This window comes from Pygoscelis adeliae, unplaced genomic scaffold, assembly GCF_000699105.1.
Source record: "Pygoscelis adeliae isolate BGI_AS28 unplaced genomic scaffold, ASM69910v1 Scaffold124, whole genome shotgun sequence".
NCBI classification, from domain to species: domain Eukaryota; kingdom Metazoa; phylum Chordata; class Aves; order Sphenisciformes; family Spheniscidae; genus Pygoscelis; species Pygoscelis adeliae.
The window spans coordinates 5,516,822-5,532,959 of NW_008824791.1; the positions used below are offsets into that span (position 1 = coordinate 5,516,822).

The 16,138-nt window shown below is 41.9% G+C and overlaps 2 protein-coding genes across 2 annotated transcripts in view; one reads left to right on the forward strand and one right to left on the reverse strand.

Annotated features, from left to right (window-relative positions):
* The window catches only part of GPR89B (G protein-coupled receptor 89B), a 15,438-nt gene extending 12,402 nt beyond the window's left edge, over positions 1 to 3,036 (forward strand). Inside the window, exons 9-13 of the mRNA XM_009323916.1 lie at positions 264 to 356; positions 708 to 803; positions 1,375 to 1,464; positions 2,109 to 2,174; positions 2,335 to 3,036. Of these exons, the coding sequence (XP_009322191.1) occupies positions 264 to 356; positions 708 to 803; positions 1,375 to 1,464; positions 2,109 to 2,174; positions 2,335 to 2,541 (552 nt within the window). The 3' untranslated portion in view covers positions 2,542 to 3,036. The remainder of the gene's footprint in view (positions 1 to 263; positions 357 to 707; positions 804 to 1,374; positions 1,465 to 2,108; positions 2,175 to 2,334) is intronic.
* Positions 3,037 to 5,246: 2,210 nt separating this feature from the next.
* On the reverse strand, positions 5,247 to 15,185 carry LOC103916858 (Na(+)/H(+) exchange regulatory cofactor NHE-RF3-like). The gene is given in 9 exon segments (XM_009323917.1): positions 5,247 to 5,375; positions 5,378 to 5,704; positions 6,505 to 6,699; positions 7,217 to 7,413; positions 7,676 to 7,871; positions 9,137 to 9,273; positions 10,276 to 10,528; positions 10,839 to 11,050; positions 15,161 to 15,185. Coding segments are annotated over 8 exon segments (1,644 nt in total). The 5' UTR covers positions 11,049 to 11,050; positions 15,161 to 15,185.
* Positions 15,186 to 16,138: the final 953 nt, after the last annotated feature.

The following is a 16,138-nucleotide window of genomic DNA, read 5'->3' on the forward strand; positions in this document are numbered from 1 at the left end:
AAGGAGGATCTGTTTCTTTTAATTTGGGGTCTAGATGGCAATTTCCTTCCAGTTCAGATACATATTGGAGTATGCCCCATGTCCCTACAGCCATTCAGAAACTTTTGAATTAAAACTTCTGAGTTCAGAAACATTTGAATTAAGAGGTGTAGAAGGATATTGCTACTATTGGTGCTCCATTAAAATTTTGTGTTGTGGGTGATTGTGGAAGTGATATCTCTTTTTTTGTGTTCTGTTCCCCCTTCCTCCTTTTGTATTTCCAGGAGAGAATAGAGTACTCCAAAACTTTCCAGGGAAAATACTTCAATTTTTTGGGTTATTTTTTCTCCATCTATTGTGTCTGGAAAATCTTCATGGTATGTAAATGTTTTAATGCGTTTTATGTGGACATATGCAAATATCACACCCTGCATAGATTATGCTATACATGCAGTTCATCAAGTAATGCTCCAGTTTCCTTAAAATCCTGCTTCTGGAAATTCTGAAAGAAACTGGCCCTTGTTTGAAATAAAGCTCTGGATCTGTCTTTTTGTATAGAGCATTAGACAAGCAAAGCTTACATGTGTGTATTTTGCACCTTAGACAATCCGACTGCCCCCTGCCCCTTTCCTTGGTGATACAAAGTAAAGGCCGTGCATGTGTTTCATGTGTAGCAGTGAGGTATGCTTTTATTTTCTTGTTTGAATGTAAATCCATCTCTCTTGCAGGCAACCATAAATATTGTATTTGACCGTGTGGGGAAGACTGATCCAGTCACAAGAGGAATTGAGATCACTGTAAATTATCTGGGCATCCAGTTTGATGTGAGACTTTATTAATTCTTACAGCCTTTTCAGCAATTCCTATCTTATCTAAATAAAATCATACTGCTGATAGGGAGAGAGTGATAGAGCCCTGAGAATGTGTCTTTGACTTCTGACTTATTGAGGAGGAAGAGAAAATGCACCATGAACTTGGCTTTCACACTGATTTTTATGCTGGGATGGTAATGTGGTCTTGCCAGAGAGGCAGTGATTTGCTTGTTTGTTTTGGGCAAATGGAAGCATGTTAGTCAACTTGCTTAGATTAATACATTTAACTACAGAGTAATTATGTTTGCTCGTGCACACAGGTGTTCTGTTGTATACACTTTTTAAATATATCCCTATGAATACGGGGTTCTTTGTGATTGGTGTAAGCTCAGTCTGTTTTTCTCGTGTGTTTGGAGTAAACAATTGCTAATATATTTATTAAAATGTTTGTTATATAAACCTGTCTACAGTGGATATCTGTACAATTAGGAAATACAAAGACCCTGAAGAATTGGCAGCTATACAATGTGGTGTAAATGGGGTTAGCATTAGAGATTTAACTGTATTCTTCCTGTTGATACAGGTGAAATTCTGGTCTCAGCACATTTCCTTTATTCTTGTTGGAATAATCATTGTTACCTCTATTAGAGGATTGTTAATCACGCTTACAAAGGTAAGAGCCAGGACTGTTATGTGGTTTTGGACCAGGAAAGCTGTTATCAGATCCTTAACTTTAGATGGGATAAATACTGTATAAACTGTCAATGCACATTTATGTTTTAAATATCTGTATATAAATACTTGCAGAGGGAGGAAGGGAGGAAAAATACCTTCTGCAGTATATTTCCCCACTCAGTCTCTATTGTTATTACTGTCGGGAAGAGATGGAGATGTTAAATGTAAGCAAGGGTTCAAAATGATGCTGTAACCAGAGCCTATTAGTAAGGTTGATGAGATGGTGATCAAAAGAATTTAGATTGCTTAATTTGAGCTGCCGGTAGGACTGGAAAGGCATTAACTCAGGAGACATGTGACTAATTGTCTTGACCTGGCTTTTGGTACCTAAGCTTAAACTTCAATATATATTGTTATATGACTCTTACCACATGGTACTACTGGCTTAGGGAGATTCATGTTTAAGACTAAGACTGCAGGTTTCTGAAAGTAGGGTACAGGCACCCCTCCAGAAAGTATGCTTTTTATTGTTTTTTTTTAAATGAAAAAATATTGAATGGTATGTACCTTTCATGCTGTCCTAAGGCACATCAGACTTATTTGACTGCTTATTTCCAGTGCTTTTTAAAATTTTTTTCCTAGTTCTTCTATGCCATTTCCAGCAGCAAGTCCTCCAATGTCATTGTTCTGCTTTTAGCACAGATAATGGTGAGTATATAGAACCATGGGCACGCCTGTATATGTTTATGCATACATATTTGTGTGTGTGTGTGTACATATACACATAATAAAATCTTTGTATGCTGACCCATGTTAGCCACGTAGCCAATTGTGAAACAATAACTACTTCCTCTTTTTTAATTTACAGGGTATGTACTTTGTGTCATCAGTGCTCCTGATCCGGATGAGTATGCCTCTAGAGTACCGCACTATTATTACAGAAGTCCTGGGAGAGCTCCAGTTCAACTTTTATCATCGTTGGTTTGATGTGATATTCCTAGTTAGTGCACTGTCCAGTATCCTCTTTCTCTATTTAGCACACAAACAAGCCCCAGAAAAGCACATGGCCCTCTAAGTAAGGACTGCAATCCCACACTGCTCTCTGTCCTTTCAACTGCACTGCTGCAATTCCTGTGGACTGCAAAACTTGGAGAGCCAGGACTATTCTGTGTGTTCAGCAGTGTGTCTGACTCTTTGAACTTCCACACGCATCATCATCAAGCTCTGTGGCTCATTTTGTTAAGGTGCCACGGCTTGAAGGAAAGGGGTGCACATATTGAATGTGAGATAGTTCATTGCCAAGGAATAAGGGCACTCCTTGGTACACCAATATCTAGGGGCATCGGAACTTGCATAGTAGGCTGTCTGAGGTGAGACCTCTTACTGTTAGAAGAACATCTTCGTAGAAGGCACCAAGGAAATGTGATTTTACTTTTGAAAATCAACTCATAATTGGGATTCAGAGGATGGCAATTCTGGAGTTGAATGTTTGAGTCTGTGGAATTAAATAAGCTTTTGTAATATCCCATACAAGCATCACAGTTGTCTTTTGTCAGCCCCAAAGATTTGGCTGGAAGTGAGCTAGAAAGTGGCTAGGATTTGCCGTCTGGCAGAAGTGAAGTGGAGTGAATTTCACTGCATTTCTGTATGGAGCGTATGCTAGTGTGTATCACCAGTACCTACTGTCCTTAAGAGCTGGAGATTAGCTTTCTGTTGCTGAGTCTCAACTTTGTTTTCTCTCCCTGTATAAATGGAACTGAGATTTTGGATTCCTCTTTGCTAGAGTTCAGTGTGAAGTCAAAGACCACAGCTATGCCTTGTTTACCTTATATGTTACAAATTTGTTTACCTTACATGCTGTAAATTTGGTGTTCCCCACAACCTGTGTATTCTTCTGCAGTAGCGCATTTTCCCTTCTTGATGTAATTCAAGGCATAAAAGTAAATTAATTCATGTGACTTAAACTTGTAGCTTCCCATAGCCACTCTCTTAGGCTTTGTTTGTTCTAAAATTGTTCTGGAACATAAATCATAGGTGGTAAGAGTAAGACCCAGGGAGGGGGGGAAATAGCTGCTCTAAACAATTTATTTCTGTGTTGTCTTCGGTATACAGCAAGGAGGCAAAGTATACAGCAGTGGTATTACAGAGCCATTTATGTCACATTCAAGCAATGTGGTGTTGGCTTGGAGTTAGACAAACCTGCCTGCCTGAATTATGTATGCTATTCTAACTACCATGATCCACAACTGTATGCAGAGAGAGAGAGCGCTTAAACGTCTTGAGTTATGAATTATGAAGTTAGCTTAATGTTTGAAAGAAATTTCTGCAATGTTTGCAGGAGAAAGGAGCGTAATGCGCAGAGTACATTGGCTTATGCCATTTCACAGCTGTTGTACTGCTGCAAATATAGCGTAGAAGAGTCGCCACAGAGATTGAGTTGATGGACTTGGATTAGGGGGAGAACTGCCTCTCCTGGGAGACAGGGAGAAATCAGTTGCTCTTAATAAAGAGCTTATCCTTAAAAGACTAAGATGCTTATGAATCTATAAAACGTTTCTGCCTTCTGCTGCAGTATGCTCAATTATATACTTCTAGTTATTTAAGCCTTTACAGAAGTGACTAACTGCCCGTTTTACAAGGCAGAAAGCCAATGAAGTGTAATTGCAGTGTGTTAAATGAATGCAAGTTACACTGAAGTGTTTATTTCAGGCAGCTGCATTTCAGCAAGAGGTTGCAGTCCTTTACAGGTTTGGCACTCCTAGGAATACTCAAGTTCTGGGAGGTGTAGTAGCAAAGAGTGATTGAAGAAAGAGGATTTGGAAGGTTTCTTTTTTGTTCTTGGCATAGTTTGTCTCCTCACAACTTTGTGTCATCGTTGTCACTGTCTGCTCTTGTAGAGGCAGCTGATTGTGAAGAGGAGGATGAGCTTGCCTGCAGAGGAGTAAAAAATACGTTCCGATTATTTTTAGTTTGTAAACATGCTGGATAGTCTGCAGTGCTATGGAGGACTCCTATTTTCATCTGCACTAATCATGTACTTATTTGGATGGCAGAATGAGCCAACAAATGTGATTTTTGTTGTTGAAGTGCTTTTTGGTTAAGTACATTTAGAGAGAAATTTGTTCAATAGAGGCTTCCGATTGTTTAATTCCCATACCTGCTGAATTTGCACACAAAAGTGGTGCTAACTTCAGATCTGCAAAATGCAGCTTGGTGACTAAGAAACTTTTGAAAAAACTTGCAGCTGGACATTTGCAGACAAGGCTAATGAAAAATGAATAGGAGACAGTATTGGTCTTATTCTTCCTTGTCTGTCTCTTTTGCATGATCAGAAAAGAAGCATTTAAATATTTAAGGCTGAGTACACAGAGGGTTCAAAATGACTGTTTCAAGAAGAAATACCTTCCTGCTTTTCTGACTTCTGTCATGCTTCAGATTCTTTCTAATGGCATGAAGTGAGTAAAATAATTTCAAATCAGCACATTTCCTAGAAAATGTCATCATAACCTATCAGTTGCTCTTCCTTCTACAAAATGATCTGTTTTGAAATATTTCACCTGATTTCCCCAAAAGTGGTTTATGCTTTTTGGTGTATTTAAGCACTTCCCCCCCACACTTTCAGGATTGTATTGCCTGTTTCCCATCTTCATTAAGGATGACCGTATTTGGATTATCTTGTTCCATAAAATCTTTGTGTGTGCATCCTTTCTGTGATTTAATCTTGCATTAAAGATACTCGTCTGTATTATGTGTGGGGGAAGGAAGAGTTGTTTATGATAATCAGACCACAGCTTCCCTTTTAATAACATAGACTGACTTGTAAAAATCCAGGCTCAAGTTAAAAATCCTGGCTCAGGAATACATACTAGCTGAAAAAAGTTTTTTTTTCCTATCCCCTAGATGATCCCTTAACATTTACTTAATGCAGTATTACTCACCCTTTCCCTTGGTTCAGGTGAGTTTCTCTCTGGCTCTGACGGATGGTTTTCTGTATAAGCAGGAGGTTCAGGAGTGTCATGGTCTGGATCTGCCATAGAGGCTGTGATGGGAATGTTCTGGCTCTGGAAGTATTTGTAAGCATCTTTGCTGCACACCAGTAGCGTTAGTCTGTCACCACTATCTTGGATTCTTGCCACCACTTTGTCATAGGATTCATTCATCACATTCACCCCGTTCACTTCCACCAAAAAGTCGTTATTTTCCACACCTGCTGTGTCAGCTGGCCCGTGGTTTCGTACCTGCAAAGGCAAGTTCAAACTGTGATATTAGCATAAAACTTGGAAAGTTTTAACAACTGATGGTTCGCTAGACTATTGTGTTACTGCTTTCCTTACAAGATGGCAAAATAAACATGGGGAAGGGGAGATTTGTGGGGCAGAAATGAATTGGGAGAGGCAATAGGCGTAGACATAATAAACATGGAACCCATCAATTTGAAATTTAAGATGCATCTTGATTTTGATTGACTTTCGTTACAGAAATGTGGCATGGTAGAATCATGAAGACAGGTGGAAAACCAATTTTCTTATTATTTGCAGGTCCCTGTCCAGTAACTTTAAAGTTAACTTTACTACATTTCACAGATTCCTTAGTAATGAGTGGAACCCCTCCTCTCAAGAAAGCTAAAGGCACAGACATAATTTGAGATGGTAGAGGTTTGACTTTTGCCAGCTGTGGAATTCAGAGAAGGGGGGGTAGAGCAGGGCGAAGGTGTCTCTCTTACATTTAGGATGTTCTACACTCAAATCTATTTAAAATACTAATTTTAGCATGCCAGCCTCATGGATAAAAGCAAAAATGAAGCAAAAACTGGATTCCCCTTCCCTCTAGACCTCTGACAGAATGAGGAATGTTTTCTGGTGCTTATTTTTTGTCTTGGTCCTACAATGTCAGCTTGACTTTAACTTAAATTACAGCTCTTATCTGAGGGCGCTGGAGAAGAGACTTGTCTTTTGTGGCTTTTCTTCCTCCTTCGGAAAGGAGGAAGCTGTCTGACAGACTACTTGAGCTTTTCCTTGTTCTCATTCTACATGAGTACCTCATTGATGAACAGTCCAGGCTTGTTCTTGATCATGTTTAAACTGAAGCCAAATCCACTAGGCCCTTTCACCATCTTGCAGATTCTTGGCTTGTGGTTCACTTTCTGCTCAGTGTGCAACTCCATTCTTTCCTCCATTTTAGCTGGAGTTGGATCTTGTGCTTTGTAGTAGTATAAGAAGGGGGAAACTTGAGCCTGAAAAAAGTGACAAATAAAACTTCGTTAACATAAAAACTTCTGTTGTGAAATCTGTATTAGGCTTCCATGCTCAACATGTTTTGTTTGAAACCTTTTTAATGACTCAGACTTGAGCTGCGATGAAGAACTCTTTGCTATTAATTTCTGGCTGAGTGGAAAACTACTATGTTGATCTATGTAAGAAGGGAATTTTGTTACTCATTTTGTTCATAAATGGTTACACAGCCGCATAGCTCTGAATTTGCTGTCTTAAACTTCTAACCTTTCTTGTGTGTTTAAATTTAGAATTGTTCCAATAGTGCCTATAGAAATCTGCAAGAGGCCAAAAATTTGGGTGTTTAGTGACTTGCTGTACAAGTGCAAGGAGAGTTGCTGAAGTATGGGTGTATCTTAGACATTTCCTGCAAGTTGAAGACAGCTCTGGCTGTCAGAGCAGACCGGCTGTTTCATTGCTGCATATGTCTCTTCATAATGATAAATTATCAATTCTTAGCAGTAGCTTGCATTTTCTTACCAGTTTATACATGGCGTCAGTCTCCTTATCCACTACCAACAGTGTGGTTTTTGCCTCAGAGTGCTTAATTTTTCCCACTACGCTTTCATGATCTAGACCATCCACTTGCTCGCCATTGACAGCTACTAAGATATCATTGTCTTTGAGACCCGCCTTGGCTGCTGGGCTCCCAGAATCAACATCCTTGATTACATGATCTAAGGTCAGAAGGGAAAAAAGATTGATGTGAAGGCGTATGCTTGGTAAGTTTAAAGACATTAAAATGCATGGCAAAGGCTAATTGTCAGAGTTGCACTTCAGGTTGAGACCATTTCCTGATGTAGCCCTGTTTATGACACGTCTGTAGAGGACTTCTCCTAGATGACCTGTAACAAGCCAAAGAGAATGAGGTCTGCAAACCTTGTACAGGAAGAAACCGTATAGCGAATGTCATGGTCTGTGTGTTAACTTGCTTCTTACCACCAGTATTTTCTTCCATCCGTAGATAAAAGCCATAACCGTTTTTTCCTTTCTGGATCTCAATAAGTCGTGGTTTGAGGGGAAGCAATCGTAGGCTGGCGTTCTCTTTGCTCAGTACCATCTTCTGGCTTGTGTAATAGTGGTCAGTTTCTTCATTTGAAAGTAGAAACATAACATGATTTTCAGACTTCTTTACCTGTGACAGTACATGTACAGTCTCAGATGTCACCCCTTCAACAATGTGTGGGAACTGTAGATACTTTGGTAACTGGTGTACTGATACACAGTGGTGTGTGGGTGCTGTTGATGAATGAGCCATAAGGTGTAGGCCATGCTACTGTAAGTTGATTCCCCCGCCCCCCTCCAGTCAGAAATTTAGGCCATGACAAGATCTCGGGCATTTAAGATCCAGCATATATATGAGGAAATTTTCTGTATTTCATACTGTGTTCCTGACCTCTAGGGAATTACCTGTCGTGTGGCATGAGGGTGGCATACAGTGCCAGTAGAATCCAGTGAGCCTCAGTAGATAGTGCTTGGCTTACCTAGATGTGGAACTCTACAATATAGACATATCATGCCATCTATACCACTATTTTAAGTTACAGTGACGAGTGAAGTTTTTGTCGCTCTTGGTCCTCTTCCATCTCCTTGTATTACTGATTCTAAGGTTTTGGGGTTTTGTTTTGTCTGTTCAACCTCTCCAAGTCCATTCTTCTCTTATTCCTTTCTAGTCTAATGGATGCCCTCTTTACTCATCTTAACCAGCGTCACTCTGCTCCTGATGCTACTACAGCTCAACAAAACACAGGTGTTGCACGGTTCCATAGTTAGTAGTGTGCACTGAATTGTGATGCTGGAAGGCCAGAGCATGTACTGCCTGTCTCATGACTCTGAAATCTCTTCAGCTCCAGCTGCGTTTTAGCAGTGCCAATAGTGGAAGGCTGGAAGCCTCATTAGCAATGTTCTTTGCAGCTGAGGCCAGGTGGTAAAATTACTTGCACAGTAATTTTCATTAGTTTTGGACTTAACAGGAGAAGGAACTACTGTCTAAAATCATGAATTTTCCCTGTTCCGTGCTAACTGTATCATCAGAGAGCTCCCCCTTTTCCTGCCCTGAAAACCACATTTGATGACTTGCCCCCTTACCATTAGGAGTATTTCCAGGACTTCTAGGAACAGAGCATGATTTATTTAATAGGGTTCCTGGCAGCAATATACTTCTGTTATTTAAAATTCTTTGGCCTGTCTTGATGGCAGTATTCAGGGTCAGTTCAAGAGGCTGCTTGACAGCAGAGCCAAAGCAGAGGGGTACTCTGCCATGTTGATGATACACGAACAGCAGCTTCCAAGATTTACTGTGAAGCATTCAGATCAGCCGGACCTGCCTCCTCAGTAACCCTCACAGGTTGCTGTGAAAGTGGGCCAGAACAGAAGATGAGTCAATATACAAACAAATACCTTTTTCACCACTTCCTCATGTGTGTCATTTTCCACATTTTTTCCATTGATTTCAATCAGGCGATCATTATTTTGGACACCAGCCTTTGCAGCTGCTCCTTGTGATGAAAGCTCTACTATGAACAACCCCTTCTGTCCTAAAATAAATGAAAACTCATTACACAGGGTAAGTCATTGAAATATGCCTGAATTTAATGGTTAGGGAAACTCGGCACTGATACCCTTAGAGGCTCGTGGTCTCTACTTACGTGCAGATTACAGTGGCACCACAAACCTTCCAGGTAGTCACACCTCTATCTCTTATTCTGACCTGGAAAAATCACTTCTGTGGGGGAGCGAGGCATTTGTTCACTATCTGCTGCTCAAACAATCTTACTTCTCTACCAAGAGTGCCAAAGGGGCTGATTAAGATAGCTGAAAGGGATTTGATTCCCCCTGTTTGAAGTGAGGAGCTGCTTTTATTGCTGGTTTATACATTTCATAATTTCCTGTGTTTGGAAGGCTTCCATGTTTGGTTTTTCAGCTATATTGCATTCCAAAATACCCTTTTTAGAGGTGATGCTTTCCAGAAGACTTCCCTGGAAGAATGGCCTTGGAAGAAAGGCATATGTGGAAGAGGTTCAAAATCCCTTGCTTTCTAAATGAAATAACTTACAAATCAGGAAAAGCGTTTATTACAGCTGTCTAGAACCTTGTGTGAAAAGAACATCAAAAAGGTTTGTGGAAATCACAGAAAAAGAAGGTGTGGAAATTGCCTTCCATTCCTGAGGTGATTTGGAGGAATGGAACAGGACTTAATGTAGCATCTTGAGTGTATATCTGGTATTTGAGCAAGGACTGCAAGTTTGGTTTTGGTAAGTGGGTTTAAATAACAAGCAGAAAATGGCTCATTCTTTTAATCTCTTTTTTTTTTTTAATCTTTTCTCCACCCCATAAGAAATGCGGTCCTCAGAAAACTGTGCACTGTGTATGCTGTACAGAAATGGACTAGAGATGGATCTGAACTCATCTTGCTGCTTCTCTCTGTTAGCAAGAGCAGTTTGTGTGTCCCCATTGGCCCCCACGTCTTAACTGTGGTTGCCTCTGTCCCTGCTGCCATATATATATATATACACCATCTCTTCTACCCAGGCTCTCACCTTCTGTGGTTTTCAGAGAGAAGCCATAGCCATTCTCCTCCTTCACTAGGTAGCAGAGCTGGGGTTGTGGAACTGCAGTGATTGCTGCATTTGCCATGGGCGGTGGGGACTGCTGCTCCTGCTGCTGTCCTGTTGACGCCTTTTGACCCAGCTCTTCCAAGTTCACTCCCTCCTTTTCTGCCTTTTGATAGGATGCGTCATCCAGAACAAGAAGTACAACAGAATTCCCGCTGTTTTTGACAATCTCCACCACCTGCAGTGGACAAGGTGAAACGGCAAGCAGGTGCTAGAGTGATTGACCTAAAAGCTCTCCCCAGGAAGGGTTGCACCATCTACTGTTTTTGTTCTCATCCCTCTGCTTATGCACTATGGAGGTACCTCAAAGACATTTCATGCCCATGGTGGGTAATGAATGATGCAGGGAGATACTCAGAGCAGTTGACTCAGCTCTTGGATTTCTTAGCCGAAGATGCCATAAAAACTGGAAGAGGAAGCTTCACATAGTGGCAGTGGGTCTGGATAATGGGGGAGTGGTGTGGATCCCAGACTAAACAGAGATGTACCTGTGCATGTTCCTCCTTGTCTACAAACACACCGTTAACCCTGAGGACTCTGTCTCCATCCTTCAAGCCAGCCTTTTCAGCTGGACTGTTCTTTTCCACGTTCCGGATGAGATGGCCTGCTGTGTCTTTCTCAATACGCAGGTAGAATCCGTAGCTCTTTTGGGGTTTTTTGGTCACTTTACATTCTCGGGGCTGGAGAACAGAAGTCATCTCTACCAGACAGGATGGAAAAGATATGTGTGAGTAAAAACAGTAAGCTTTCCTAGATACGTTCCCTCTAAATACATGTTGAGAATTTGGTTCAGAATTCTTGGGGTTTTGTTTCCCTGGATATCCAGCTGTGCAAAGTTGAAGCTAGTTAACAAGGTTAGGGAGAAGAAACCAATCCTTTCTCCCTCTCCCTCCTCACTTTTCTTGCCTCCCTATCTCAAATGAAGTTAAGCAAGATGCAGAACTGGAAGAAAGAAGTTGTCTGCCTGTGATAACATACTGAAAATTGAGGTGAGGATTTAATACCAGAATTAAGTCTTCCAGAAGAAAAATAACGGCAGCACAAAAATACTGGAACACTATAGGAAAGTTATGTGACAAAATGGGATTTCACAGAATTGCAGAATGGTCAAGGTTGGAAGGGACCTCTGGAGGTCATGTGGTCCAACCTCCCAGCTCAAGCAGGGCCACCTAGAGCCAGTTCCCCAGGACCAAGCCCAGACAGCTTTTGAATATCTCCAAGGAGGGAGGCTCCACTACCTCTCTGGGCAACCTGTGCCAGTGCTCAGTCACTCTCACAGTAAAAAAAGTATCCTTACGTTCAGATGGAGCCTCCTGTGTTTCAGTTTGTGCTCATTGCCTCTTGTCCTGTCGCTGGGCACCACTGAGAAGAGTCTGGCTCCATCTTCTTTGCAGCCTCCCTTCAGATATTTTTATACATTGATAAGTTTCCCCTGAGCCTTTGCTTCTCCAGGCTGAACAGTCCCAGCGCTCTCAGCCTTTTGAATATCTCCAAGGATGGAGACTCTACAACTTCTCTGGGCAACCTGTGCAGATGGACGAACAGGGGGGATCAAGGAAGGACCTCATTGTCCTAACCAGGCTTTCCTGTTCTTAGTTATTTTAGCTAAACAAAATTAAGTTTCAGGAAAAGATACTGTAACTGGAGTGTTATTGTTAATGAATGCAGGGTTTGCACTGGAGGGTGGAACGCAAGGACTACAAAGGAACTAGGAAGACCCTTTTCTCCACTTACAAAGCTTTTTTTTTCTTCTAGCTGGGTTCGCTATCTCTGTGTCTCAGTTTTCATACAAAATGGTGCACTTGCTTTATTTCTGTGTCCTTTAGAAGTTGCTGGTAGGGTCAAAGTTCCTGGAGCTGTCCATGTTTTCCTCTGCCTCTGAATCCTAATTAAACACTGTTTGGTTCTGTTATAAAGAGGAGCTAACAGAGCTATTTCACTTTGGTATATCGTTATATGTGAGACTGGGGTAAGGTATGAATGTGCAGGTATTATGAGGTCTAACAAAAGCGTGGAATATTCAGGCATACTGACAATGTGAGTGTGCCATCAGGTAATCACTTGCAGGAGAGGTAATTTAACACTGCCTGGTCTGTGTGGAACAAAACAGAGGAGTTGAGACAGTATGCTTGTCTCGCAATTCTCACATGAATCCTGAAATGACCATAAAGCCTCAATTTGCTGTCTGACTAGAACTTTGCCTCCAGCCCTGATGACTTTAACAATGACATGAGATGTAATCAATATACAAATGTGATGTTGTGTGAGAAAGGAAAGAAATTAAATTTGGTTTAGAAATGACAGGCTGCTGAAGTAACTGCAGCAGTTTGATTCAAATGATTTCTCAATGAATGTGTGACAACTGGAGGAGAACTTCCAGTCAGTGTCTCCAGGGTGCTGTGTTACTTCCCCAGAGAATTTGAGGCCAGCTGGTTAAAGAGTATACTGGGTGCTGGGGATTGCTACCAGATTGCTGTTAGGCAGTGACCTTTGTCCTCTGGAGGTTTTGGAGCAAATCCTCCTAGAAGCTGTGTCAAGGCACATGTGCCAAGGACAGGAAGGTGTTTGGGATCAGACAGTATGGATTTACTGATTTTTATGATAGCTGATGAACCTGATAACTTTACATGATGAGTGGACTGGCTCTGTGACAGGCAGAGAGCAGTGGATGCTGTTCACCTCAACTTTTGCAATGACTTTGATAGTCTCTAGTAGTCAGTGTAGCCAATTTGGTGACATAGGTACTGGATAAGCAGACTACTAGATGATGCAGAAAATTGGCTGGGCCACTAGGTTCAGAGGGGTTTGATCAGTGGTATATAATCCAGCTGTTGGCTGGTTATTAGTGGCATTCTTTAGAGTTGGTACTGGGACTGATACTGTTTAACATCTTTCTTTACGATACAGATGGCGAGACAGAATACATTCTCAACAAGCTGGTAGATGGTACCAAATTGAGGGGGAGCAGTCAACAGGCTGGAGGTTAGGGTTGCTATTTAGAGGGACCTCAGCAGGCTGGAGAAATGGGCTGACAAGAATCTCATGAAGTTCAACAAAGAAAAGTGGAAAAAAAAACCCTGTATCTAGACCATGCACAGCAATACAGGCTGACTGCTGTCTGGCCAGAAGGTGGTGTTGCTGGACAGCACTCAAATGCCCAAGTTGAACATGAGTCAGGTGTACCTTTGCAGTGAAGAAGGTCAACTGTATACTGGGTGGTATCAGAATGTAGCCAGCAGGTCAATGGAAGGGATTGTTCCCCTCTCTTTGGCACTTGTGAGACCACATGCAAGTACTGTCTCCAGTTTTGAGCTCCCCAAGTAATTGACATATTGGAGCCTTTCCACTGAGGTGATTTAGGTTTTGGAGCACATAATGTTTAAGGAGGCTGAGAGAGCTGGGTTCATTCAGTCTTGGGAAGAAAGGGAAGATCTTACTGATGTCTTCAACTGCCTAACTCACAGAGCCAGACTCTTCTTGGAAATTAACAGTGATGGGATGAGAGGCAACAGACACAGGCTGCAGCAAGGGAAATTCCAATTAGACAGCCATAAGGACAGCTTTTCATCTTGGGGGCTGCCAGATACTGGAAGCAGGTGCCCAGAGAGGCTGTGGAATCTCTATCCTGGGAGATACTTACCTGGATGGGGCCCTGAGCAACCCGATCTAAGTTGGCCCTGTTTTGTATGGGGCATTGGACCAGGTGACCTCCAGAAGTCCCTTCCAACCTGAACTATTCTATGCTTTTATGATGTAATGAAACTCTGGTTTGGGTGATGCGTATCGTTAGCAGGAATACTATGTACTGAAAGTAAGCAATAGTTGTGACCAGTGAACAACTCCAAAGATAGTTGTCTTAGGAACTCCTGCCCAAGATGCATGATGATAGAAGAACAAGACAAATGAAGACAACTTCCTCCAGTTGGAAAGTCCAGGTAATTAGCAAACTTGATATGCATTATACTGGAAAGATATTTTTATTCTGCCTCTCTCTACTGACAGAAGTCTGTCAAAAAGCCAAAGTTGCGTTGCAGAGATTAGCCATTAATCACAGCCTAATAAATACTAAGAAAATTCATGTTTGTTTGTAAAGATTCTTCGCAACTCCATGGATTTTCTTCTCTTTATATCACCTGTGTGACTAATGTACGTGGGAACTGGCCTTTTTTTTCTTTTCCTGTTTTTAGAAGTAGCTGGCAGTCAGATCCTTCCATGATAGCAGCCTACTGCAAAACCACCTCTGTGGCTACCCATGCTACAGACTGTTTGCTATTGAAGCTGAAAGTGCGTTGTTGAGGTTAGCTGGGCAGCATATAGAACAGTATGGATGTATGGTGGGGGTTTGGCACAGATGTCACTGAAGCTGGAGAATATGGAGAATTTTGGCATGCAGGGATGGGGGCCTGCAGATCATGATTCACTTGTTCCCCTTGGTCAGGTGCCTTGTACTTTTTTGAGTCTCTGTGTAGTTGCACTAACTCCATATAGGGATGGACTGCCCTATTTGGACCTTGTTTGGAACCCATCAGACTGTATTGCTCGCAACTACAACTCAGAGCAGTTTTTCTTGACAAACACTGGGAATCTGTGCTAATTCCTGAAGTTAACATGCAAAACCAGTGGTACACAAAGCTGAAGAAACAGTAGGTTTTAATGGAGATTATTTCGTCATATTTAGAAATGGAGGGAAGGTTACAGTGCACTGCATACTACTCCTTTTAATCCATGAAAGCTTTACATGCAAAATTATCGGGATCGTAAAAAGGAGTTTTCTAAGGAAAGAGGGATTAGCAAAAAAGGAATTTCTTACCTGTATGTCTGTGTGGAGCAGCCTTCACAGGAATTCTCTTTTGCTGCCCCTCCTGCGGTTGTACCTATAAGTAAGGCTGGACTTTGATTGGGCAAAGGTTGATTTAAAAGATGATTTATTTAACCAAGTTTCACTGAATATGTTCAACACCTTGATAAGCTGCCTTGTCCTTGCCTGCAGAAGTGCTACTCACATGCATTTCTCAGCAGCTTTGAATTTCGTTCTACTGCTAATTATACTCAAAAACTCAGTCAAGGAGGTCATGCGAGGCAAGCCTGATCTTTGCTCTAGGCAAGAGCCTTCTCCAGCTATAAGAAATGTCTTAAAGGGAGCAGGTTTGGATTGTGGTGGATTGACCTGGGCCAGCAGCATTTGACTGCAGATCAAGAGGTTACCAGTTCAAATCTGTGCGCCCCGTGTTGGATGCCAAAAAAAGGACTGTGATGGGTTAATCTTGGCCAGCAGGCAGATGGCCACTGAGCCGCTCTCACTCCCCTCCTCTACAGGACAGGGGGAGAAAATAGGATGAAAAAGCGTGAATAATTTAAGATAAGGACAGTAACTGGGAGAGATACAATGAAAAAATGGGCTTGTGATTGAGGGGTGGCCCTGACTGTTGAGGCCATCACACATGTGAAACATGCACTGCAATCAAGTGACCCATGTGAGTAAAGTCTCCCTGGAATAGAGGGAGGGAGGTGGCTGGGATATCAATACGGTGAGGCCTGGCAAATCGGCTATACTGGACCACCACTCTGAACCTGCCACCACGGACCGGAACAGGCAAGTGCTGTGTGTTTACCATGGTGGAAGCGTCTACTGGGTGACTCGAGACATACCCCGTAAACGATGCCATTGCTTAAAATGCCATCCTGAGCCTTGAAAGTCAAGTTCTGTGTCATGGTACCCCAGAAAGAATCGAGTCAGGCAGTGCCACTCATTTCTGAAATAAACTCATACACTCCTGGGCCAAGAAAC